The sequence below is a fragment of the Cydia fagiglandana genome, chromosome 1 (assembly GCF_963556715.1).
Source record: "Cydia fagiglandana chromosome 1, ilCydFagi1.1, whole genome shotgun sequence".
Lineage (NCBI taxonomy): Eukaryota > Metazoa > Arthropoda > Insecta > Lepidoptera > Tortricidae > Cydia > Cydia fagiglandana.
Window position 1 is genome coordinate 7,864,285 of NC_085932.1, and position 27,555 is coordinate 7,891,839.

At 38.1% G+C, this 27,555-nt stretch overlaps 3 protein-coding genes and 1 long non-coding RNA gene across 4 annotated transcripts in view; 1 reads left to right on the top strand and 3 right to left on the bottom strand.

Annotated features, from left to right (window-relative positions):
- The window catches only part of LOC134663473 (E3 ubiquitin-protein ligase TRIM9), a 287,295-nt gene that overhangs the window by 241,073 nt on the left and 18,667 nt on the right, over positions 1 to 27,555 (bottom strand). Inside the window, exon 10 of the mRNA XM_063519847.1 lies at positions 25,709 to 26,819. Coding sequence (XP_063375917.1) covers positions 26,685 to 26,819 — 135 coding nt within the window. The 3' untranslated portion in view covers positions 25,709 to 26,684. The remainder of the gene's footprint in view (positions 1 to 25,708; positions 26,820 to 27,555) is intronic.
- Positions 1,484 to 4,389, bottom strand: LOC134670476 (uncharacterized). Its single transcript, XR_010099061.1, has 2 exons — positions 3,614 to 4,389; positions 1,484 to 2,239 (listed from the first exon to the last, which is right to left on the bottom strand). It is a non-coding gene; the product is annotated as an uncharacterized LOC134670476 (long non-coding RNA).
- Positions 5,384 to 9,421, bottom strand: LOC134663406 (WW domain-binding protein 4). The gene is made up of 7 exons (XM_063519774.1): positions 9,290 to 9,421; positions 9,133 to 9,205; positions 8,565 to 8,756; positions 7,970 to 8,111; positions 7,403 to 7,502; positions 6,908 to 7,075; positions 5,384 to 5,628 (listed from the first exon to the last, which is right to left on the bottom strand). Coding segments are annotated over exons 1-7 (876 nt in total). The 5' UTR covers positions 9,292 to 9,421; the 3' UTR covers positions 5,384 to 5,429.
- LOC134680545 (ATP-dependent RNA helicase me31b) lies at positions 10,039 to 19,709 on the top strand. The gene is made up of 8 exons (XM_063539663.1): positions 10,039 to 10,158; positions 10,572 to 10,800; positions 10,888 to 10,969; positions 11,121 to 11,327; positions 11,988 to 12,159; positions 12,930 to 13,080; positions 13,614 to 13,809; positions 17,166 to 19,709. The coding sequence occupies exons 2-8, from the start codon at positions 10,733 to 10,735 to the stop codon at positions 17,616 to 17,618; spliced, it is 1,329 nt and encodes a 442-aa protein (XP_063395733.1). The 5' UTR covers positions 10,039 to 10,158; positions 10,572 to 10,732; the 3' UTR covers positions 17,619 to 19,709.

The window sequence follows — 27,555 nt, forward strand, 5'->3', positions numbered from 1 at the left end:
ACAGTAGGTACATCTTAAATAGGTAGATTTTCAACAAATAAGTACTTCAGCCAAAGATTTTCGCGCTTTGGGAGTCAGTGCAGTCTTAAACTATGCTGGGGCCGGGGCCCTCTTGGGCACGTAAGATTTTGGGGCCCTTTTGGGAAGTAAAGAAAGCTAATATATTGGTATATTGTTTACGTCGAAATAAATCACGTAAGGATCTGGAAAAGAAAGCTAATAAAACTAAAAAAAAACTACTATGATCTTCAATTTATTATGGGTACGTACCTAAGCAAATATACTGTAACTGTCTGTCCTTCAGAGCCCCTGAGGATGGGGGCCCTGGGCACGGGCCCCGTGTGCCCTTATGGTAAAGACGGTATAGTTTGTTGGTAGTATACCTAGTGATAGTTTCAATGTTTATACATATATGACAGTACCAGCGACCAGCTAGGTGGGTTCTCTATCCGTAGGAGCTTCTCACTAGAAAGCGGAAAACACGTGTTATCGGCTACGCTCGTTGCGCGTAGCTCGCGCTAGCAGCCTGGCAGTGAATATTTTAACTGAGAAACACAATTTGTCCTCAAAAGACATCAACGATCATTTCAATTAAGTTAGGTACGCATGCTACTTACTGATGTTGATGTGCGATGGGCACAATAAATTAGGTATATGTATTAGAGTATAATAATAATAAAAGGCTCCTGTTTGCATACTGATAAGGAGGAAAACCAGAAGGCCTGCGACGAAAACATTGCGTCACCACTCAACACCATGCCATGCGGTCACGGGGCTGTCATCTCACGTAACGTAACAGGTATGCATGCTAATCAGGTCTCACTCAATACTCTGCTTACGAATCTTATGATGTACTTACAGAGTAAGTAACTACTAACTACTTGTATTACCTACGAGTAAAACATCATCCGCTCGTAATTCATTAAAAACTAATGCTACGTAGGGATCATATATTAATTACGTCACACGAATTTCTAGGTTTTTTTACCCCTCCCCCCTCCTTGTCACACTTGGTCACATTTTGCAAATCCCTCCCCACCTGGTGTGACGTCACATTTTAGGCAATTTTGTTTTCAACGAAATCGGCAATACTAACCCGGCATTATTTTTTAATAAAAAAATATTTTTGGTAAAAGAAATATTAGTAATTTTATAACACAAAACCAATTAGGAACGAAAATTGCCTACTTCCAAAACCTCATTATTTAAATGTACAGCGAATAAAAAAATATAAATTAATTTTCGGTTACTGATGAATAGTGATGAAGACAAAATGACGTCACAATGTTTGTGACTCCCCCCTCCCCCATCTCACATTTTCTTGACCCCCTCCCACCCCCTAAACGTGTGACGTAATTAATGGATGACCCCTTAGTAGTGGTTACGATTTTTGATAAGAAACCGCCTGACAAACAGACGGAAGGATGGACAGCGAAAGTTTAGTAGGTACCTACTTATAGGTATAGGAAGTAATAAAACGTAATTTAATTTGATAGCAATTTATTAGCAATCATTTAACGCCATTACAGAGAAATAATTAATCAGTCAAGGCCGGTGTTTCATTAAGATTTAGACCCAATATCTTGGTAGGTAACAACAATTCGCAATTGAAAGTAAATTACTGTTTTGTAAAAATACAACCACTAAGAGCTCTTATACATTGTGATTGTGACCTAGGGCTGATGGTACCTAAAAAAATGGTACTTACATCGGTTGTGAGGCCTAGACCGAAATTAAAAAAAAAAATTAGGTACATTACACTAATTATACATTTAAAATAAAATTATTAGGTAGTTACATCACAGGTTAGTTGGATATACAGAGTGTCTTCGCAACACAAATTTGTTTGTGAGTATAACTGGATAAACTCTCGAGCCTGTTAACCGTCGATTATGTTATGTCATTCGTAAAAAGGAATTGCAAAGTAGGTACAGGTATCTACTTCAATACGGATGTTTTGGTAGGCATCGTACGATTCTTTAATAAGTGTTCGAACAGTAAAATAACGATAACTCACAACCCCTTTGTCCGACGAAGTCCACTCGAGTTACTCGGTCTAGTAGTACGCGTAGGGGTAAGAGTAAGTGTAAGCGTACGGGTAGGAGTAGGCGACAGCGCTGTAGGGGGAGACGTAGGCGGGTGCGTAGTAGCCGGAGTACCCGTAGTCGACCAGCACCTGGGGCTTTGCCTCTGCAGGGCTCAGCGCCAGCGCCGCCAGAAGGCACACAACCAATGCCATCTGCTCAACAAAATACATATGATACAAATTTATAGATAAGTACCCAAGTATTAAATACTAAGTAGTCAAACTATAAATGGAACCTTGTATCGCTATTTTCATATCAAACCTACCTAAGCGATTTTAATGAAATTTGATGTGTAAAATGCTATTCTAAAGTTTAAGCTAATTAATCTTACGAATGGATCAGCTATTAGCTATGACTATTTTATTTTAAATCAAATCGGTAAGGTGGGAATGATAATGACATAGGTATATAGCCCGAATCGTTTGACCAAATATGAAAATTATCTTATGTATTTGTATTAGATTGCATCGAATAAATGATTATGATTATGATTATTTACCCTAACTGTTTTAGAGGTGGATGAAGATTCGTATTAAAATGCTTGAATAGGTACAGAAATAGGCCAGGGATATGTTTTATCCCAAAAATAAACATTTAGAGCGTAACAAAGAAAATATTTACCACGTTATTAACGCACTACAAGCCTCAAATTTATTAATCGTTTGTCTTATTATAGTTAATAAAATAATAATCTATCATTTTTATTTAGGTATGTATTTATAAAAAAGGCCTAAAACATAAATTCACTACCTATTTGAGGGCTTGTAGCGTTTATGAATAAGGGGGAGAAGCACGTACATCTCTGACAAGATAACATCTGATAGTATTTCTTCATATTTATAGAAGGGAATTTATTTTATTAGGTAACTTTATTTACAGACGTTTAACAAAAACTTGCGATAGCCGCCTATAATTATGTGTTCAAAATGTCAAAGTTTTAAATATTATACTTAGTTTAATTATTTATTATTATTTAATATTCAAACCTAATTTACAAGCTGGTATTTATATACAAGCTGGCAAATGAATGAAAAGCAACTGCTTACGGTACTTGTAATGAAATGTTAATTTTATGCGCTCTTAGATACCCGCTCAACCTCATTCATGAAATTAAGTGTAGACTGAAACTATTTCAGGCTGTTATGTATTATGTAAGTAGGTTGTACTTAACCTAAACCAACCTAAACATAACATGAACAACCGTTTTACATTTTACACTTGGTAAAAGAAATATTATTTTTACGTTATTGGCTTTCAACAAAGACACCCTATACGTAGTACATACAATAAAGTCAAGAAAGTAGGTAACTACATAATATTATCAGATATTATTATGTTTATGTATACCTACATCACATAAAAAATGGATTTATCATTTAGGACTAGAGTCTGTACGGAAAGAGAAGAGTCGTGAAATGTAGGGGAGCACCTACCTTATACGACTCTTCTCTTTTCGCACAGACCTTAAAATTGATGAAATTACCTATTTACATTAATGATTTTAGTAATTAAAAAAAAATGCTCACCAATTTCATCATCGTGGTTTCGTGTGGTTTAAAAAGCCACCAAAGCCTGTTCTAGTCAGCACTAGACGGGATTGCTGCTTGATATGTGTCAGTTCCTCCCGCCGTATCCTTATATACGCGGCCGGGGTCCCTTCGTGCGCGGACCACTAATGCCCGCGTCCTCCGTTCAATGGTACCGGACTTAAACGCACACAATGTCACATTAAGCTATAACCAAACCATACAAACAAAAACAAACAAGCGATAATACGCTTTATATCAAACGTGATAAATGCTTCGAAGCATCAGTACCATCATCTCCATATCGGACCCGGATCGCGGTGACAATAGATCACTGCACATTCGACACGCATTAATCGACGCAAAAAAATATATAGTACCTATCCATATAATTGATCCATCATGAGCATTGAGACGTGGCCGTAGGCTCCTTTGTGATGAGATGTTAGATTTATAACGATGTTTTTATAAGGTCCAGTTTGAAATACCTACCGTTAAACGACCGGTACAAGCTGAGCTTCTTATTAGTTCACCGAGCCAAGTGGTAATCTATGAGGTTACATTTAAAGGCAAAAATGATGTAACTTTTGCCTTCAAATCTATTTAGATCTGCATTCAGACAAATGATATTTGTATGAAAATTGAAAACTCTTGATCTGAATCAATTTTTTTAACATATCAATCTAGAAATAGGTATCGTATTTACCTACACGCGTCATAGCCAATCGTGAATGCGTAACGCGACTCAAATACATTACCTCAAGATAATATATTCGTATCTTACTTACTTCTTATTCTGTGGGTTGAGCTCTTATCGAAATATTGGAAGTATGCGGATATGGGGACACCCAAATGACAAATAAACTAAAATTGTATCTACGCATCCGCTTAAGGCGAAATCAAAGAGAATTAAATCACTACTGGGTGCGAAATATGCCCGGCTGATTCGTAGCGTTTTTATTGGAAATAGTGAATGTCTTTAGTTCCCAATAAGGCCTAGTTTACCCTCTGGGTTGGAAGGTCAGATGGCAGTCGCTTTCGTAAAAACTAGTGCCTACGTCAAATCATGGGATTAGTTGTCAAGCGAACCGCAGGCTCTCATGAGCCGTGGCGAAATGCCGGGATAACGCTAGGAAGTGAATGTCTTTAGTTAGGAACTTTAACTAGTGGTACTACTTACCTACAAAAATGGTTATTTACACGGGTTATTCCCACTAGTTACCATCAAGTTGTTTTCAATGGGAACAATATAGATAAAGTTGTATCAGTTTTTACCACTTCACCTCATCTTTTTATCGGTTGTTACCTACAGAAAACAGGTGAGAATATTTTTTATTAGTTGTTACCTCTGGTAACAACTTGGTGGTAACAAGCAGTGGCGGCGTGTCCATAAAAGCCGATTCCCACCGGCTTGCCTGTTTTTGGACGTTTGAGCAGACTTGTAAAGGAAATATGTAAGCCAAATTAGCCCCGGTTTGTCTATGGATATGTTTGAAGCGCCGCCAATGGTAACTAATGAAAATTACTTTATTATATCTCTAGGGAACATACTTACGAGTGCTTCTGTCGCGCCGCGGAGCCCTCGGGTTCTATGATCGGGCGGGGTTACAAACAGCAACACTCCTAACTATATATCGGTGGCCCTTATTACAAAAGGCATAAGGTCCACCGATGGACACTTAACAGTGTGGGCGATGGTACTTCTTGACTAGGACGATTATCATGTATTTATCAAGACATTCGAGAGCAATAAAATAACATTTGATCAAAAAATAATTATTTAAAAAAATACTTATAGCATAATTATTATCAGTGATCAATCATCATCCAGCTTCTGCCGCATGTTCCGTTTGGGGTTGTTGAGTTTCCTCTTCTTGAACTGGACAGGGCCGTCGCCGAGCGAGTCGACGCGGCGCTCGCCGAACGTGGCGCGGGCCTCGGGCTCCATGATGACGGGCGGCGGCAGCACTTCCTTGTCGGGCTTCGGCAGCTGCAGGTCGATTTGCTCCACTGGTCTGAAAACATTCATGAGATCACTTTCTTGGCTTCATCACAAGATATGTCATCGCGTTGCCCCGGCTTTTTATCACGGCTCATGGGAACTAATTTCAAGAATTGACTTACTCCCTATAGTCTGTATCTTTAGGTATTTAAATGAAAGTAGAAGAAGCCCTCGCTGGAGGACTCGCTCGTCATCATATAAAGCACTCATCCAATCTGCTTATAGTCTGATTGACTGCAGATAAAACTAGAGAAAAAAAAAAGTAAACAAAATCTACCGTCTAATGGCTCCTTAAGCCAGTTGAGGGTAGATGAAACCATTACATGATCAAATAATGTAGGTTAAAATCAGGTCGTTCAGTGGCTGGTCCAGGCGGTTTTGTATTTGGTTGGTTAACCAACAAATGTTATGACTACCCGAAAATGTACAAAATATTTGTTTACTTTTATTTACATAAATACCTAAAGATACAGAGTATAGTTATTACGAAAGCGACTGCCCCTTACTACTTGGGCTTAACAGCCCATCAACATGCACACTAGCGCCACTGCTAAAATAATCATGATTATTTAAATTTAACGAAAGATATTAAAAAAAGAGGGCCGCTACGTACTGTATTTTGTATTTAAGTACCTTTTGAATACATCAGACTAGTTTTTATGTTGCCGGATTGGTCGATCTAAGACCTCAAAACAAAAAAAACCGGGCAAGTGCGAGTCGGACTCGCGCACGAAGGGTTCCGTACCATAATGCAAAAAAAGAACAAAAAAAAGCAAAAAAAAAACGGTCACCCATCCAAGTACTGACCACTCCCGACATTGCTTAACTTCGGTCAAAAATCACGTTTGTTGTATGGGAGCCCCATTTAAATCTTTATTTTATTCTGTTTTTAGTATTTGTTGTTATAGCGGCAACAGAAATACATCATCTGTGAAAATTTCAACTGTCTAGCTATCACGGTTCGTGAGATACAGCCTGGTGACAGACAGACGGACGGACGGACGGACGGACGGACGGACAGCGAAGTCTTAGTAATAGGGTCCCGTTATACGCTTTGGGTACGGAACCCTAAAAACGGCCCTTTTAACTTTGGACGCATAGACTGATGACGAATCCAATCCAGCAACATAAAAACTAGTCAGATGTAATCAAAAGGTACTTAAATACAAAATACAGTACGTAGCGGCCCCCTTTTTTAAATATATTTCGTTAAATTTAAATAATCACGATTATTTAGCAGTGGCGCTAGTGTGCACGTTGATGGGCTCTTAACTAAGTGCAACTGCACTCACTTGTTTTGAACGGCCTTCCACGTGCCGTAGGGGTTGGCGGCGCGGGGCGGGGGCCCGAAGTGCGCGGCCGGCGCCGGCGCGGGCTCCTTCTTGACGGCCAGCGCTCGCATGCTCTCGCGGGCGAGGTGTGCCTTCGCTTCCACTACAGCTTCTTTATGTTTCTGTTCTCTGGAGAAAGAAAGGAGTGTATGCAGCATTTATTTGAAAAATGGTTTGGTATATTTCTGAGCGCTAATTCTAAGCAAAGATAAACCGGTAAAGTCCATATTAAGTATGGACTTGCTATTTTTTTGATGGCAAAATTTTCGAGCGAAGAGCAAAGTTATGTTTCTATTTAGTAAAAAAAAGTCATGTTAGTAGTAGTAAGTCATGTTTGTAGTCATGTGCTCTTTTAGGGCACTTGGAGCTATTGTAAATTGACTAAACAAAACTTCCGAGGATTTTAGCATAAGAACTACATATTTCCAGTAATAAAATAAAGCCTGTTAATCTTACTTTTGCTTTTTCTTAATCTTCTTTGCTTCCTCTTCTTTCAGTTTCTCTTTTTCCTGATCAGCAAGTGATAAATAATGGTCTGGAGGATCCCATGTAGTTTCTGAAAAATATATAAATATTTAGTACCATTTGCGTTAGTTGAATAATATTATGATGTTTAATATCAAAATGTTCTTTCTTATCAAGTTACCAACTATACCATGATTGCTTTGATAAAATTGCATTACTTAATTCAATGAATTCATTGATAATGTGGCCATGCAATTTGCATCTTGTTGTACATTTCGCAGATAAGGTCCACGGATTTGGGGGCTGAGGGTGTGGTAACCTAGCATATAGGTGTAACTAGGAAGCAAGTAGGACCTCATTTTGCTTCCATGAATTTCTTGGTGCAAATGTTACTCTGACAATTTGATATATTATTTTTACATGAATATTTAGAATTGTTTACAAGGCGGTTAAGTAATATCCCAGCTTCCAAGTTTATCTTGCCTTCTCTTGCCACAAATACCTAGATGTTTGGATTTACTATTATAGCTATGTTAGTGAGCGTGTATGTATATTTACCATTGGTTTCTGTGTTCCAAAAGTATGAACCATCATCAGCTTTGACCTCATGCCAAACTGGAGCGGGCCGAGCTTGTGGAACCTCAACAACTGGTTCGTTTTTGTCTGAGGAGCTGCTTACACCCAACATGTTGTTGATACTCTGAAATATGAGACTAAATTTAGCCAATCGTAATGAACAATTAAAATTAAACAACATCTTACATATTGAATACCTATCTGACTGCATATTTCCATGCATCATCATCTTCCTCGCGTTGTCCTAGCATTTCGCCACGGTTCATGGGAGCCTAGGGACTCCTTGGTAACTAATCCCAGGAATTAGCGTGGGCACTAATTTTCACGAATGCAAAGCAAAGTTTTAGTTTTGCATATTTCCATACATATGGATGGACAACATAGGACAACAATGATGGAAAGTGTACCTATTATTATTATTGGATTACTTAGTCTCTAAGATGGTGGCTATTATATTCTAGTCTTTCTAGTACTCTCCAACTCCCACGCAAAAGACTATGGTTGTCTCATGAATTTATTAACTAAGGTCCTGAATGAATGAAGGTAATGAATTTATTACACTCCTTTAAAATAGTACCTGTGAGGTGAGGTCTGCATTGTTTTGTACATCCTTCAAGTAGGCAGCCATGGCAGCTGCCTCCATCTTTTTCAAGTCATCATCAATTTTCTCTTTTTGTTTAAATTCTTTAGTGCTTTTCTTTGTGATCTGGGATATGTGTTTTTGCACATTTTCTTTGTGACGTTTTCCACCTTCATGAAAAGAAATTGACTGAAAATAATACACATAATAGTAAATATACAACTTTGTAAGTAGAAAGTTGCGCGAAATTTTAATTTTCTATGGGATGATAATCCTTTGCGCCTTCATTTTTTAAATATGGCGGTTTTTTCTACTGACGGAAATGGCTTGACCGAGTATAGGTATGGTGTATGTGTGTGTGTAGTAATCTTAACTACTGTAATTTCTTAAACAACATGTTTTCATTATAATGATTGTCCTGTGGTTACCTGTTAATATTATATGTAAGTAAATTTGTTCAAATGGGATAAGCGCAGTAGACAAGGTAAGCGTTTTACGGTCCATACGGACTGAGCAATGGGAACTTTGTTGTTTGAACTTTAAAGACGAACTAAGTATTACTCACAACTTTATTGTCAGCAAACCAACATTTACAAAATTCACAATATTTGCGAGCTTGGGATTTCCAGTATTCTGTCCTGAAATGAAGAAAAGGAGAGGTTATATACTTAAGATTATTAAATACCACATTTGTATAGGATAAGTAGCATTTGGTTACGTACATTCTGCTAATCTACAGTTCACAGCACAAACAATTATTGAACTTGAGTATTTTTAATTAATGTAACTGAAGGATTTAATTAAATGTTTACATAAATCAAAATGTTTCATTACACTCAATATACACTCAATATTGACAACATTTGCGATAATTGCGATATTTGACAGTTAGATGTGTCAAATGTCACCAGTCATACGTTCGTTCGAATATCAGCATTTTTACTTATTTTGACATGCAATATACAAAAAAAGTAAACTTCATCACCTGTATAAATACGCGATAATAGGTTTTTTATGATTGTAAGTAAAGTTTGTAAATTGTTGTATAATATTAGTCTTGCTTATTTGAAATGATTTGTAGATGGTAAAAACAATAACAAATAAAATGGTTTTCGAATGCCGTGCCACAGACAAGAAAATAAATAATAAGATAATGAGTCTATAGACGTTGCAAAAAATGGCATGCTATTTTAGATATAGTTTGTCAAAGAACTGTCTCATTTCAATCATAGACAGAAAATCATACTATCTTTGTCATACACAAGTACTAGCAACCAAAAGAAAAGGATAAGTATAGTTTTCCTGGTTGTTACTGACTGACAAATTGGTTTGCCCAACTATAATAATTGCTAATCAAATAGGAGATAGGAGCAACGAATTCAATCGATCGACCAAAGGCTGCAAAGTATTGCAATTAAAATGTAATTATCAATGATGTTTAGAAAACCATTATATTTGTCCAACCCTAGGTCTCTATGGTTAACAGATTGTTGTCAGTTTTCAAAAAATAAAATCTTGTCTTTGGTGAATTGTTACTGTGATGTCGTCGTCGAGTATCGAGTGTCGTCGTCTTTTGTAAAGTTTTATCAAGGTAACGTTTGTTTATTATTGGTCACGAAAGAAAGCGTACTTTCTAATACATTATGATAATTAATCTAGTCTCCTTTAATTAAAGTCTACTGCAATAATTTTAACTATATTCGATGCCACTGGCCGGCGGCCATATTAAAATTTTAAGACGAAATTTACAACTTGCACTATTGAATCGCTTTAAATCTTCTTCATCGTAAGTCTAGGCTTTATTAGTGTTTTAGTAATTAGTTATATGCATATAATACTATCCCTTTAGTGTAATAGTTGTCAGTTAACAATTTGTATTGATATTTTGCGTCAATAACATTTAGATTGTATTTATAGGTATCTTGATTGTTGACGCGTCTTGTTCGGTTCTAATCTAATTTGAAGTACCGTTATGTAGTTGATAACGTTTATGACTTGTTTCAGATATTCCTGGACTTAACTTGGTGAACGTGATAAACTTCTCAAATAGCTTATGTATCTAAAAGTGACTTGTAATAAATTTTGTTTAGTGTCGGACTTGAACAAAAAAAAAATTGTGATCAGTTTCTAATTTTAATTACCCCTAAGTGGGATAGTTTGGCAAAATGATGACCGAAAATAGAATTAGTTCAAGTAATCACGTCGGTAACAGTATGAGCAATCAGAATAAGGGGTCTGTACACTTCCTTTGTTGCGTTCGTTGTCATATTAACGGAAAATTTAGATGCTTATAATTTTATCCGTTTGTTTAAATTTTCAGAGATGTCGATAAAACTGTCGACGACATCGGTTGGAAATCAAAATTAAAAATACCCCCAAAAGATAGAAGAATAAGAACTAGTGTAAGTGATTTTCTTTATCTACCTACTACAACAATCGAGCACTTCGTGCTATTGTGACTAAGACAATTTCACTGTAACATTATCCTGTAATCAAAATGAACTAAAATAATCCAAAATGTGTATAGCTTGTTAATTCTATTTCTATTTTTAGGATGTCACTGATACTAGAGGTAATGAGTTTGAAGAGTTCTGCTTAAAACGAGAGCTGCTGATGGGCATTTTTGAGAAGGGATGGGAAAAACCGTCCCCCATTCAAGAGGCTTCAATCCCCATTGCACTTAGTGGTAAAGATGTGCTCGCTCGAGCCAAAAATGGTACAGGCAAGACTGGAGCTTATTGTATTCCAGTTTTAGAACAGGTAAATTTGTACATTTGTAATAATAAATTTATGTATAGGGTAGCCAACCCTGAAATCCGCCACCCTACTAACAATGTCTATATTTACCATAGGATGCGGCAAATATTAAAAAGGGTGACTGACTATTACTTAATTCATTGTTTTAGTCTATTGGGATATATAAATTAAGCTGATCTGATGATGCACACTGGAGGGGGCCACAGGAATTTAGTGATATTTTAAAACAGAGTATATTAGTTGTCTAAGTATTGAAAGAAAAGTACAGTCTGTGATTAAAGCTTGTATCAAGAATTAAATATTTATCCCATCTTTTAGATAGGTATTCCACAGTTCTTATATTTTTGCAGAATTGATATGACATTCCATCACTTATAAGGAAGTAATTTAAATTCATTAAATTATTATTAGCTTTGGTGAATCAAATTGTAGCATTACAAGCATAATATATCTATGCTTGTTTTTTTTTATTATTATCCAAGTATGTATTATAGAACTACTGTTCCTGTGCAAATGTTTTATGGACTATTTTAAATGATGATACTTTTGGATTCCCCTTCATTTTCTATAAATGAGAAAAAACAGTTCTGATTCAAACAGTACTTGTTAAGTTGTTATCATAATATACCTTCTTTAGTCTAATAGGTATTCATATTTTTTTAGGTTGATCCTAAAAAAGACGCTATTCAAGCTTTAATTGTGGTACCAACTAGAGAGTTAGCACTTCAGACATCACAAATTTGCATTGAACTGGCAAAACACACAGACATACGCGTGATGGTCACCACAGGAGGGACCAACCTCAGAGATGATATTATGCGTATTTATCAAAATGGTAAGAATTTTAACATTTTACATTGTTCTACATAAGTTTATTTCCCTTCTTCCTAAAACTATACACTTTATGAGTCAAAATGCTCAATTTTATTAAATATTTCTTAAATAATTGATGACTTGGAAATCTTTTTTATGTACCCATTAAAAAAAGGCTGGACCAAGAAATATTGGTTTTGATTGAAAGGCCACATTGTCAAATAGTTTGAATTATTATTGGGTATCACTTGATTAGATGAATATTTTAAGATTTTCTTATAATATTTATTTATTTATCAGTTGGTATTGTTTCTATCTACACTCCTTGTAAATACCTATGTGTGTATGTTAGGTAGCATACAAGCCAGGCATGCCCATCAGGATTTTATTTCCACTGTGAATACAAATAGAACGAAATTTATATTCCTATTATGTACCCTACTACTTTTGTAGATGTGTAAGTTTTAGAAGATTATTTGCAAGACTAAACAGAATTTATACAGGATCCTTTTATACTGGGAACCATCCGGATAAGAAACAAAGGAATTGGGGGCCAGTTTAAAGATTTCTAAGCTTAGTCACACACAGGCTTAGCTTACAAAGCATATATTTTATGTTTATTTATGTATGTAGATTTACCATCTGCATTGAAACTACTTTATTATGATGATATTTATTGGATTCCCCTTCACTTTCTATAAGTGAGAAAAAACAGTTCTGATAATTTAACTATGATTGGTATATTTCATACTGAAGTAGTGATTATATTCTAATAGTTTTTTATTATTCCAGTGCAAGTGATTATTGCCACGCCAGGCCGAATGATTGATCTCATGGACAAGCAGGTTGCTAAGATGGACCAGTGCCGGATGCTGGTCCTAGATGAAGCCGACAAACTTCTTTCTCAGGACTTCAAGGGCATGCTGGATATGGTTATTTCACGGTCAGTATTTCTTTTGATATATAGTACAATCTCACTAATGCGGATACAAGAGGCAAATTTGGATTAATGTAAGTTACAGCGAACCTGCTTGATGTTAATTCAACTTTATCAGAGAAATACACTATATTACACTTCGTTTTTAATCTTAATTGGTTACTTAAATCTTAGTTACGACCATTATGGGCCATTGTTGTCTTTAAATAAATAAATTGAAATTACAATAATAAATCACAAGCAAATTCGACCCTCATCTGTGCTTTTTAGTGATTTAATTAAATTATAAAAAAGAAGGCAGTGTGATCATGTAATCATTAGAAAAGGGTCCTTATGCTCGTGTGTGCATAAGGAGCTCCTTTCTCTGATGGAATGCCACATATGCGCATTTGTTTTTTTATCAATCAACCTGTAGCATTTAAACATTAGCCTTTGTCATTTAACAAGCTATCTTTTTGTTTAAAAAGAAATGGAATATCTATTTAGTGAGAGCCTATTGTTTGTACTGTACTGGTTACTAATAAAACCGACTTTCCCAGATTACCCAAAGAGCGCCAAATCTTGCTGTTCTCCGCCACATTCCCGCTGAGTGTGAAGCAGTTCATGGAGAAGCACTTGAGGGAGCCGTACGAAATCAACCTCATGGAGGAGCTCACGCTGAAGGGAGTCACACAATATTATGCATTTGTACAAGAGAGGCAGAAGGTGCATTGTTTAAATACCCTATTTTCAAAGGTGAGTTATTATATTAACGTATTTTATGTACTTTCTCTGTATGTGTATGGTTTATTTAAATGGAAAAGAAACTGGAGAAATGCATTTACAGCTCAGAAATAATCAGAACTTATCCCTGTATAGGATATCTTTCTCTTCTAGTTAACTTTAGAGGAAATGAGTACGGTTCCGTATGTATTTGAGATGCAATATTTATATTTGAGATGCTCACAATGAGCACTTTCATGTGATTGATAGTTTGCATTTTTTTTACCCCTAAAAGTGGCCTCTATCTTTAAACTTTTTAGGGTTCCGTACCCAAAGGGTAAAACGGGACCCTATTACTAAGACTTCGCTGTCCGTCCGTCCGTCGGTCACCAGGCTGTATCTCACGAACCGTGATAGCTAGACAGTTGAAATTTTCACAGATGATGTATTTCTGTTGCCGCTATAACAACAAATACTAAAAACAGAATAAAATAAAGATTTAAATGGGGCTCCCATACAACAAACGTGATTTTTGACCAAAGTTAAGCAACGTCGGGAGGGGTCAGTACTTGGATGGGTGACCGTTTTCTTTTTGCTTTTTTTTGTTTTTTTTTTTGCATTATGGTACGGAACCCTTCCTGCGCGAGTCCGACTCGCACTTGCCCGGTTTTTTTATTTAGGTTACATGACCGTCTTTCTTAGTATGTGTACCAAATTCCAATTTAATTGGTCCAGTAGATAAGTGTTCCGTTTTTAGGGTTCCGTACCCAAAGGGTAAAACGGGACCCTATTACTAAGACTTCGCTGTCCGTCCGTCCGTCCGTCCGTCCGTCCGTCCGTCTGTCCGTCCGTCCGTCCGTCCGTCTGTCCGTCCGTCTGTCACCAGGCTGTATCTCACGAACCGTGATAGCTAGACAGTTGAAATTTTCACAGATGATGTATTTCTGTTGCCGCTATAACAACAAATACTAAAAACCGAATAAAATAAAGATTTAAATGGGGCTCCCATACAACAAACGTGATTTTTGACCAAAGTTAAGCAACGTCGGGAGTGGTCAGTACTTGGATGGGTGACCGTCTCTTTTTTGCTTTTTTTTGTTTCTTTTTTGCATTATGGTACGGAACCCTTCGTGCGCGAGTCCGACTCGCACTTGCCCGGTTTTTTTCCTTTTGATGTACGGAGGCCTAATAATGGATACCTAATAACGAAATAATAGTTAGAAAAACATAATCGTGTGTTGGCGGGCCACAATCTTTTAAGCCTCTCCTCGAGTAATAGTGCTTACTAAACTAAACAAACATTGTTATGGCTTTACCAAGTTTGACAACATATTTTCGATTTTACTGTTACTGAACTTGATTTTATGTTATATTTAAGTAGTTATTTTCACCCAATTTTTAATGGTACCTATACTGCAAATAGGTGTTTGTTTTTACTAACTGCCATTATAGTGGGTTAGAGATAACATAATACATATAATGATAAATAAGTAATATTTGATAACCCTACTAAATGTTATCTTCACTATCAGAAAATCAGTGAATGTGCATAATAAACAGAGCTTAATTGGGAAAATTGGATTGAAAAGTCATTAAATTCCGTTTACACTGTGATGCAGTACCTACTCCAGGCTTTCAAGTTGATCACAGACTCGCCAAAAGGATCCCCAAGTTCGCTAAGGCGGTTGTCACACTGCCGTCGCGTCTCGTTGCGAGACGCGGAGCAACGGACTCGCATGCGGAGACAACGCACCAACGTCCGAGTTTTCTCCGCATCTCCGTCCGGAGCTGCGATGCGCGACGTCCCGCGTTACTTCCGTCTCGCGTTCATTTCACATTCGAACGTTACGGCACAGAATAAATAATAGTACTACCGTACAGAAAGGAAACTTCCTACAAAACCGAAGTTTGACAGCGGTTCAGGTTCGAATCATGCTATCCCTTTCTAACATATAGCACTATCCCTTTCGGCTATTTAGGGTTGTCAAAAATCAAGTGATTATCTTATCTGTGGTCGTGCACGCAAAAGGAAGTCAAGTGGTGCCAACCCTAAAAATTGCTCGGAGCAATGCTGAGCCGAGCGGAGCCGGGTTTGGCCGAAGTCAGGAGTTTCGCACCCCTGGTTACGGTGAAAACAGAGCGGCTACCGCGAAAACCGAAATTCGCAAATTGCGGGGATCTTTCTCTTTTACTCCAACGAAGGCGTAATTAGAGTGACATAGAAAAATTCCCGCAATTTGCGAACTTCGATTTTTGCGGTTATAGCCTTTGTCGATAAAAAGGAAACGGAACTTATTCATAACTCATAACTTTCAGTTTGTTTTTTGTACAATCGAGTCATAAAACGCAGAAGACACTGCATGGGTACATCCCTATTTATAAACCAGACCTATAAATGGATCTTTTGCTAGAGATTACCAAGATTTAAGGCAACACGAAGAATTTTTTTTTAATTGCACCCGTTTGTCAACCTCGTCATTTGATTATTTGCTAAGCAAAATATTCGTCGCATTTAATATTCCAAATTGCTGGACGACTTTCAATTTCAAAAATAAACTTATCGATGTCGATATCCATTGCGCCTACGCCCTTCTTGCACTAAAATCTGTACGGCACTGCGGAGCTCGGTGTGACATACCCTGCGGCACGCACCGCGTCTCCGTCCGAGCGCAAGTCGTCGTGCGTCTCGCTGCTCCGCGCGTCGACGCGGAGCCAGTGTGTCGTACCATGCGTTTTTTCTATACAAAATCAAGATTCTACATACAAAGTTAAAAAACGCATCAACGGACGCCGCTGCGAGATGCGGAGCAGTGTGACGACCGCCAAACTACAATGCAGCGCAGCGGTATATGAACGGGGTGGTAGCAAGGCCGTGGTGTGCTGCGTAGCGCTTCCGTCAGGCCTCGTTGTAGTGTGAAGGAGCTTATATATTTCATTAGGCGGATCCGCACAGAACGAGCCGTGCGAAGCAGCTCGGTCAGTGGAGACGTGTCTCGCTCGAGGCAATGTAGCCCAGGTACGTTTACACAGACCGAGCTGCTTCACTCGACAATTTCCTCGTTCCGTGTGGACCCGCCTATTTAAGGCTCATTCAGACTGTGCGAGAACTCTCATGCGAGTTTCATTACATTGCGGTATTTGATTGGTCGGCTGAATTCGATGTAACCAATAGTCCTCAATGTAACTAAAATCGCGTGCGAGTTCGCGCGTCGTCTAAATCAGCCCTTATGTTTGGTCGCTAAGACCAGGGCAATGTTGCCGTTAGGCAGATAGTGTTCACACTTTGTTCGTGCTGCTGCTGCTACCGTCAAGATGCGAGCGCCCACAGGGTGTGAAGCTTTGGATTTCACTTTGATTTAATCTTATTTTATTGCATCGTTTTGTTACAGTTACAAATAAACCAGTCCATCATTTTCTGCAATTCAACTCAGCGCGTGGAGCTACTGGCCAAGAAGATCACAGAGCTGGGGTACTGCTGCTATTACATCCACGCGCGCATGGCGCAGGCGCACCGCAACCGCGTGTTCCACGACTTCCGCGCCGGCCTGTGCCGCAACCTGGTCTGCTCCGACCTGTTCACTCGCGGTATCGACGTGCAGGCCGTCAACGTCGTCATCAACTTCGACTTCCCGCGCATGGCCGAGACTTACCTGCACCGCATCGGCCGCTCGGGCCGCTTCGGCCACCTCGGTATCGCCATCAACCTGATCACGTACGAGGACCGCTTCGCCCTGCACCGCATCGAGCAGGAGCTGGGCACGGAGATCAAGCCGATCCCGAAGGTCATCGACCCGGCGCTGTACGTGGCGCGTGCCAGCGAGGACGACGACGCGGACAAGTAACCTGCGACGCGCTCGAGCCCGTCGCTACTCGCGCCGCTAGTGCCAGCGCCGCCGACTGACTGGTGAATGGATTACTATAAAAATATAAAACGAAAAACTTATTTGTAAAAAGTGTAATGAATTTATTGTAACGAAATGTGCGTGTAAATAGTTTATCGTGAATTAAGACTTTAAACCTGGAATGGGTTACTTTTTTAAAGTGTATATAAAACGAACATCGGGACTTGCGAGAGGCGTCTACGTTCTTTGTCCATATTGGATACTGTGCGTGAATTCCTATATTGTTAAAACGTAAAATATTTATCTGAATCTGTGGGAGTCTACCTAGATTTGTCAGTGAAATAAACATAAATTGTGGTAGACTTTGGACAGATGTTCATGAGGATACTTGCCCATATTTAGTACAGTAGAGCTAGCGCCGGTTTTCTTTTACAAATGAATTTCTAAAAAGTTAATTCTGTGATATGGGTGAGTATGAACAGTCTAGCTCTGCCAATCTGTCAAATTAATATTGTGATAATGATAAATGATTTAAAAAAAACCAGTGTCAAGGACATTGTCTTTGTCTGCTTGAGACATTGTCTATACCATGAAGCCGTGTTTATATTTCATATTAATGTCATTAAATTATTTTCGAGTGTAAAGCAGCTAAGTCACAGTAGGATAACTTAATGTGGTGTAAGGTTTGGTAGGCATGCCTAATGGAACAAATCAAATCTATTTTATAATTCTTTTTCTGGTTTCTGAGAGAAATGTTCACGTAACAAGGGCCAAGAAATGAAGTGATTCCGAAGGACTTTTAATAAATTGGTGAAAATGATAGATGCAGCTGGCGCCTACCTTACCTTATGGGGATGATTTTTTTGTTGAATTTAGATGAAACTGTGACTTCAACGAGGCTGGGCAATGAACAGTACTGCTGCGGCTTGCGGTTACGGTACATTGCTTGGTCTAGGGGAATTTTAATTTAGAGAGTATTTAGTTTTGATTATTAAAGTAACATGATATTTTTGACTCTCTGGGGAAATTAATTATGGGGAATGTCAAGTGAAGAGTTAAAACGTTTGGTCTGTATTTTCAGTCAGTAAGTAGCTTAAAGTAAAATTGTAAAAAATGACTGTGTTCAGTATTACTTGGAATAAATAATTTCCTGTAGTGTGGCACTGCCTTTCAACGACTTGTGCCCGAGGACACTTGACCAATCGGCTAGTACCTGATCTTAATTGTCAATATTGTTGCAGAGTTCTGCCTAGGAATTATAGTAGTATTTGATGTTCACATTTGTAATTTGAAACTGTCACTGTAATTTTATTAACAAATAATGCTGACTGGTGTAAAAGAGTTGTGCTATGTTCATATCTACAGTCAGAACATACTTTGATAAAATAGTCCACTGATGATTTTATACTTCACTGCGTTATTTTTTAATGAACTTAAGAAAACGATGTATCTATTAGATTTAATACTTGCAATTTGACTTGCGAAAACATAGTCAACAAATGTATGTATTACAGTTAGCTCTGGCATGTGTAATAGGTATGAAACAAGCGATTGTAATGAAAGTGCTTTTTGTTGACATGAGTGTAAATGTATGTACGGTAAAACCGTTACAAAGAGGCGAAACAAAACGAGAAAGAGCAATGCAGAAAGAGCAGCAATGGGAGCTGTTATTTGTCTGTGATAATCTTCTTGCTGACTATGTTTTAGGTCTATTTGAATATGGGTTTGATTTGGTCTTCCGATATGCCGTGATTAAAGGGATGTATGTTTGATGTGGATATGTTACAGATAGACCAAATGATATATAGATTGTAAAGTACCCGTATCCTTGAATCAGTTAACAAAAAAATATATACTGAATTTAACATCCAGTGACAATTTGACAATTATTAACCATATCATATAGATTTTTTTATAATTCATGTAATTATTTACTTAAGAAATCATGCCTTTATTATTATCTATACACTAGCATTTTGCAAATTTAGTGTTTTCCAGTGGCAGTGTCATTAAAATTCTGTGATTTTGTTTTTGATATTAAAAAAATATATTATTGTTGAAAATTGGCCAAAATAAACTCTTCACGCCAAATGTTTGTTGTTATGATTCACGGGTCACGTACACCATTCACTAACTCGGGGTTAAACGTGGAGTTACCATGGTTAACAGTACAATTTGCCATTGGGTTAACGGTTTAACTGGCTAACCCCGGGTTAGCGGGATGGTGCAAGTGGCGCTAGCCTTCGTAAACTTGCTTTTGAACGCGAAGCCCGTACACTCGTACACATTTTGCGGTAGAGTGCAGTGTTACGGGCATAGACTAGGAATCCTCTAGACGGAGTTTAGAGCAATGATTTCATGCAACCGATGCTGCCAAAAATGCGGGGGTGCGCGGGACGAGGTGAGCGAAGTCCCGTGCCGTGATTGGTCCGTTCAAACGAACGAGTTCACGGACGTCACACAAAGACACTTTCGACTCGAAGATGGAGTAAAATTACCGTATGCGTGGCAGCGGGGGTAGCGCGACTATGCTCAGTCTCATAGACTTATAATATATAGAGACGGGGTCTCAGCGAGCTGTCACTGTTGCCACTTTTGTTTAGTGTACGATTAACAATTTAACACCACCTTGCTGTAGCCATATCGATAAACTAGCCACATTTCTTACAATTTTAATTTTACTTCAAAGGTTTGACGATATCTAAAATGAACAAAAACGCTTTTATTCTTTTTTGTGGTTATCAGATCATAATTTTATCGTCACGCCCCAGCAGGGAACCAAGGGAAAGTTCAGATATTTAATTAAAATACATAAATACCTACTTAGATATGTGTTCTGCAATAATTGAAATATTTTATTATATTCTAACAAATTTATTATTCATTAGCATTTCAATTATGTATATGTTTAACGAAGATATTGAAGCTTCAATTAATAGGTATTTCGTTCCGCTGTGGCAACAAATGGCATTTTTAAAATAGCGAGGAGAGAGAAATTATACTAGTTGCTGCGCCGTCAAAGAGAACAGAAAACGTAGGGGCCTTGCTCAGTCTAGCTTCTGTTCTCTTTGACGGCGCAGCAACTAGTATAATTTCTCTCTCCTCGCTATTTTAAAAATGCCATTTGTCAAAAAAGGACAACCATACTGTTGACAAGGTGAACTTCAAATCAAGTGTTGCCTTTTTTGATGCATCCAGGCTGTGTATGTGTGCTCTTTTAGGGATGTGAAAAGTCGATTTTAATCATGTTATATATCGATAAACGCTACACAGCGGAACGAAATAGCTATTAATTGAAGCTTCAATATCTTCGTTAAAAATATACATAATTGAAATGCTAATGAATAATAAATATATTAGAATATAAAAAAATATTTCAATTATTGCGGGACACGTATCTTGTAGGTATTTATGTATTTTAATTAAATATCTGAACTTTCCCTTGGTTCCCTGCTGGGGCGTGACGATAAAATTGTGATCTGATAACCACAATAAAGAATAAAAGCGTTTTTGGTCATTTTAGATATCGTCAAACCTTTGAAGTAAAATTAAAAATTGTAAGAAATGTCGATAGTTTATCGATATGACTTTATCGACATGGCTACAGCAAGGTGGTGTTAAAATTGTTAATCGTACACTAAACAAAAGTGGCAACAGTGACAGCTCGCTGAGACACCGTCTCTATATATTATAAGTCTATGGTCTAGAGGATGTTTTGTCTGTGGTTACGGGTTACGGCATAGACTTATAATATATAGAGACGGTGTCTCAGCGAGCTGCCACTGTTGCCACTTTTGTTTAGTGTACGATTAACAATGAGGCCCACGTTGCTGTAGCCATGTCGATAAAGTCATATCGATAAACTATCGACATTTCTTGCAATTTTAATTTTACATCAAAGGCTTAACGATACCTAAAATGACCAAAAACGCTTTTATTCTTTATTGTGGTTATCAGATCACAATTTTACAGTCACGCCTCAGCAGGGAACCAAGGGAAAGTTCAGATATTTAATTAAAATGCATAAATACCTCCTAAAATAGGTGTTCTGCAATAATTGAATTATATTATTATATTATAATATATTCATTATCCATTAGCATTTCAATTATGTTTATGTTTAACGAAGATATTGAAGCTTCAATTAATCGCTATTTCGTTCCGCTGTGTAGCGTTTATCGATATATAACATGATTAAAATCGACTTTTCACATCCCTAAAAGAGCACACATATACGCTATTACGCACACATACACAGCCTGGGCGCATCAAGAAAGGCAACACTTGATTTGAAGTCCACCTTGTCAACAGTATGGTTGGCCTTTTTTGACAAACGGCATTTTAAAAGAGCGAGGAGAGAGAAATGATACTAGTTGCTGCGCCGTGAAAGAGAACAGAAAACGTTGGGCCCTTGGGTTACGGCCAACGGCCGATGGTAAGCGATTATGAAGCTGCGGTTTGGCCATAAGCCCCTCTAGACTATGCGCGTGAATCGCGGGCGAAGCCGCGAACTCGAGTGTGGAGTCGATTTCGCTGTCTGCGAAAATCGACTCCACACTCGCGTTCGCGGCTTCGCCCGCGATTCAGCCGGCCTAGCCAAGGTTACAATCGCTATCGCTTCGATAACGAAAAGCATTATGTCTCTCTATCACTCTTCCATATTAGTGGGACAGTGACAGTTGCGTTTCGATCGCTACGGAGCGTAAGCGATCGGCATCTTGGCTACGCGGCCAGGGCCCCCCCACATCTGGCGTCTTTCGAGCGTCGGCGTCGGTCCAGCGCTATGGAAAATGACGTCGCTGCGCAGTTGCGTCGACGCTGCGTCGACGTTGCGTCGACGTCGGCCATAGAATTGTAGACGCCGACCATAGACTTAATAATATATAAAGACGTAGCCTCAGCGAGCTGTCACTGTTGCCACTTTTGTTTAGTGTACGATTAACAATGAGGCCCACGTTGCTGTAGCCATGTCGATAAAGTCATATCGATAAACTATCGACATTTCTTGCAATTTTAATTTTACTTCAAAGGCTTAACGATACCTAAAATGACCAAAAACGCTTTTATTCTTTATTGTGGTTATCAGATCACAATTTTATAGTCACGCCCCAGCAGGGAACCAAGGGAAAGTTCCGATATTTAATTAAAATACATAAATACCTCCTAAAATAGGTGTTCCGCAATAATTGAATTATATTATTATATTATAATATATTCATTATCCATTAGCATTTCAATTATGTTTATGTTTAACGAAGATATTGAAGCTTCAATTAATCGCTATTTCGTTCCGCTGTGGAGCGTTTATCGATATATAACATGATTAATATCGACTTTTCACATCCCTAAAAGAGCACACATATACGCTTTTACGCACACATACACAGCCTGGGCGCATCAAGAAAGGCAACACTTGATTTGAAGTCCACCTTGTCAACAGTATGGTTGTCCTTTTTTGACAAACGGCATTTTAAAAGAGCGAGGAGAGAGAAATGATACTAGTTGCTGCGTCGTGAAAGAGAACAGAAAAGGTTGGGCCCTTGACGCCGACGCTCGAAAAGCCCCCTCCAGACTATGCGCGTGAATCGCGGGCGAAGCCGCGAACGCGAGTGTGGAGTCGATTTCGCTGTCTGCGAAAATCGACTCCACACTCGCGTTCGCGGCTTCGCGCGCGATTCACGCGCATAGTCTGGAGGGGGCTAAAGACGCCAGATGTGGGGGGGGCCTAAAAGGTCTGTGGCCTGATTTGATCGGACAATTTAATCAGATTGGCGAAAAATTATTTGTGGCCTTTTGTATGGAAGACGAAAAATTTTAACACGATTTTTTTTCTCGTTAGACGGATCCCCTCTATTATGATATAATATATAGAGATGCCTCGAATTGTGTATTTGGCCGAATACCGAATATTCGGCCCCACGCTCAGCCGAATACTGAATATTTGCCAACAGCACGTTTGCTAACATAATTTATGTTTATGTTGAACAGAATTAATGAATCTAGTTAGAGTCAATCAAATCAGACCCATGATAAAAATACAATATTTTGTAATCAACAAATGCACAAAAACGTGCCTTCGCATTTAACTACTTTCCAAGAATACATTTTAAATATACCTAGTAGTAGGTGCAACAGATATTCGCTATTCAGCCGAATACCGAATATTCGGCAAAGTGGCCAAATAGCGAATAGTTGCCGAATATTCGTGGCATATAGCTATCCATGCCGTACTTAATCGGCAACGGCGACCCTAGCTAATTACGAGAGTGAGCTCTATTACACCTTTGTATGTACGTACATACACCGGTTATAATCATGCTTAACGTAGTCTGGTATATAACTATAAAATTAAAAAATTTAATAACTCCCTATACTATGCCAATAAACTCCATTTTATGCCTAATAAGTAGGTAATAATATTTCGGAAAAGAGCTGCTTGCGTAGCCAACGTGCAATCGGCTCCGTAGCGAACGAACTGTTACTGTCGCAATAATATGGAAGAGTGAGAGATGATTACGATATGCTACGGAACGTTAACGGTTGGCACGTTGGTTACGTGCCCTGTTTGTTACTCTGTTCTCAGAGCTAAGAACTACCGCAAGGAAGGTCGCTTTTACATTTAAAAAAATATCATCGAAATCGGTCCATCCGTTGGTGAGCTACGATGACAGACTTTTGCGTCGGGGATAAAATGTAAATAAAAAAACGCGAGTGGTCAAACAAAATAGCCATCGAGTAAGGTTATTAAAATTTATTGTAAATCAGTCGCAATCATCATTAAGTACATAAACATAAGAACAGCACACATTTCCGCTTAAATAACGCAGTTACAATCAATACATTGAAAATTCAATCATTCAGGACCAAGGTACAAACACTTAATTCAACGCCAATTATTTGATATACAAAAGATGTTGGTGTCTCATGACAATGGCACAGTTTTCTTTTATAGTAAAATAATAAATTAGGGTAAAGTTTTAATTTAAAAGGCGGAAATAAAACATTGAACCATAAATTCATAAAATAAATAACCTGCACCAGAAGTACAAATTAATTATAATGTATTGTAATTTCATTAGGTCGATTCGGCATGCACCTCGCAAAGTATTTTGTATTTAAGTAATAATTTTACACTATTTTTAGCTGTCTGACTACCTACTTCAAAACAATAAATGATTAGAACACACATTATTTCAATAATTAATTTTTCAAACGTTTGTTGTTTGTTCAAAATATTGCGTTAAATTTATATATTTATTGCATTAGAAACGTGACACAAAATGTAAGTAAATAAATCGAATTGACAGAATTGTTTATCAACTCAAATTATTTGTGCTATGTAATGACTGCTGACTATACAAAAAATACACTGTAGCTATCTAGAGATCATTATTAAAACAGAACAAAATATAAAAGTAAAAAAATAAGACTTGAGACATAGGAGGCTACGTTCAAACGGAATGCAATAATAATTGTAAGTATAGTACAAAAAGTAAATAGTGATAAAAATAATACCAGATGGTACTCAAAATTAATTATAACTTTTACGGAGGCTCGCTTGATAAACAAGATATACAAATATGTACCACAACAGCTTGTAAAGGCTCTCTTTATTTTTGGAAAACAGATGAAAAAAAATGCAATATTTCCCGTGTTGTGGTGAAAAAAAAAAATTAATTTCACTCGTGCATTAAACCCACGCAACGTTCGAGATTCCACTTATCGAACAACTCGCAACGTTTGTGGTTCAATTTAAGAATGTTTCGATTGATAGGGATATGATATATTACCACGAGGGGTTAAACACTAACTTTGCCTCCATATTTCTTAACTTTGCCGTCATTTCCTAGCCGATTTATTGTTTTTCAGTGATTAATTGATTAACTTGCCTAGATCTGTAAGTAAGTTGCAGTCAAATGGACTGAACTATAACGGAACAATTATATGTTTACATATAATTATACGCACACGATAAATGTGATATTTTCGTGTACTCAACACTTACTAGCTATACCTGTGTAAGTAACAATATATATTATGAAAATTTACTTACTAATTAAGTTAGTGTTTTAACTATTGGGCGGGAATACATGTTCAAATAATAAAAATATAATAAATTCGATATCTAAGTACCTAAGTTAATTGTTCAATATGAATTATTAACCAAAAGAACACATTTTGTCGCGCTTGTTTAATTTAAGTACGCACTCTGTGGTAGTCTATAATAATCCGAAAACGCACTCTAGCGCCTTGACAACACAGACGTGTTCAGGTAATTGTGAGCACTTTGGCGGCTATATCTGATGGCGACTGTACCAGAATTCACGTCCACGGGTAAAACGTCTTCATACAAATATGAAAACATGAAATTAATGCATCAAACGCGTGTTTCGACTAATTGCAGGATACGATACGAGATACGTGATTATTCAAGGACTCATAGTCTGCTTCTTGAATCATTAAACGGTTTATAGTTTAGCTAAATTCTCCGTCAGTATTATTAGAAAGATCTATGACACAGCTTTAAGTAAAGATTCAATTTTGACTCTGATTTCTGACTTTTACTGTTTTAACATTTTTACAATCGGCAATAGCCGACCATAGTGTAAAATGAGCATCCAGTATACCATTAAGGTGCGTGTTACATCAAATAGCCAAGACAGTCAAAAGGCTCCATATCAATGCGGCCGAGGCGTGTTCGGACAAAATCTTGTCTGGATCGAGACAGACCTATTCACGCGGTTTCTGCTCACAGCACATCGCGCAGTTTAAATGCTAGCCGTACATATGGTCAGAAGAACTGAGGTTACCAGGTCAGATTTCAAAATTCCAATCCAATGTGCATTGCGTGTCACTCTCTCACTAAGCAAAATGTGAGACGCAAATACACATTGCACAAATGGAATACAAAACCCTTAGTAATTAATTTGGTTTCGAATCAATGTTTAGGACAAAGTTTTGTATCGAGTTGGCTTCTCTATATTTCGTGACACAGTTAGCAGTTGATGATCGGGCCTTGTCAAAGGCGTCAGGACCGCGGCACTCGCGGCGACAACGTGTCGGTGTTCACTCGATGGCGAGCTGGTCGAGCAGCAGCTCCGGCGGCGGCGGCAGGCCGGGCTGCAGCGTCACGGCCACGCCGCGGTTGAGCGACACGGCCGGGTAGAACGCGCCGCGGAGGCCCGTGAACGCGATCTCGCCCTGTAAATGGTCATGAGCTTAGCTTTATCGAGTGGTCGTGACAGTGCTTTCAAAACGGTAGTTAGTAACATAAAGGTCACTTAACAAACCGGTTCCCTATTGCAAAATACATTCTCTTTTGGAGAACAGAGTCGCAATTTGAACTCATTCAAAAACGTCACCATCATAAAGTAATAATTAAAATAAGAAATAATATAGTAAAATGATAGTCCGTTGGTGCGTGTGCGATTGATGAATCTTTGCAATTTTTTCGTAAAAACATTAAACATCAATGAGACGTGATTTTAACTGGTAATAAATGTATTACGCGGTAATTTCAAAGAATGTGCGTCCAGAAACGTGAAGGTATTCATTCAGATTCTGAACATGAACATGTGAAGCTACTATAGACCGACCGCTTAACTGAGTGCGGGCGGCAGGCATACGGCATCCGCACCTTCCCCGCCACCCTTAAGCGGGATTTACATTACGAAATTAGTGTCATGCATGTTGAAATCAGTTTCACGAAAGTACTTTCGACAGGGGTGCGAAACTCCTGAGATCGGTCAAACTCGGCTCCGCTCGGCTCAGCATTGCTCCGAGCAATTATTAGGGTTGGCACCAGTTGACTTCCTTCTGCGTGCACGACCACAGATAAGATAATCACTTGAATTTTGACAACCCTAAATAGCCGAAAGGGATAGTGTCATATATTAGAAAGGGATAGCATGATTCGACCCTGAACCGCTGTCAAACT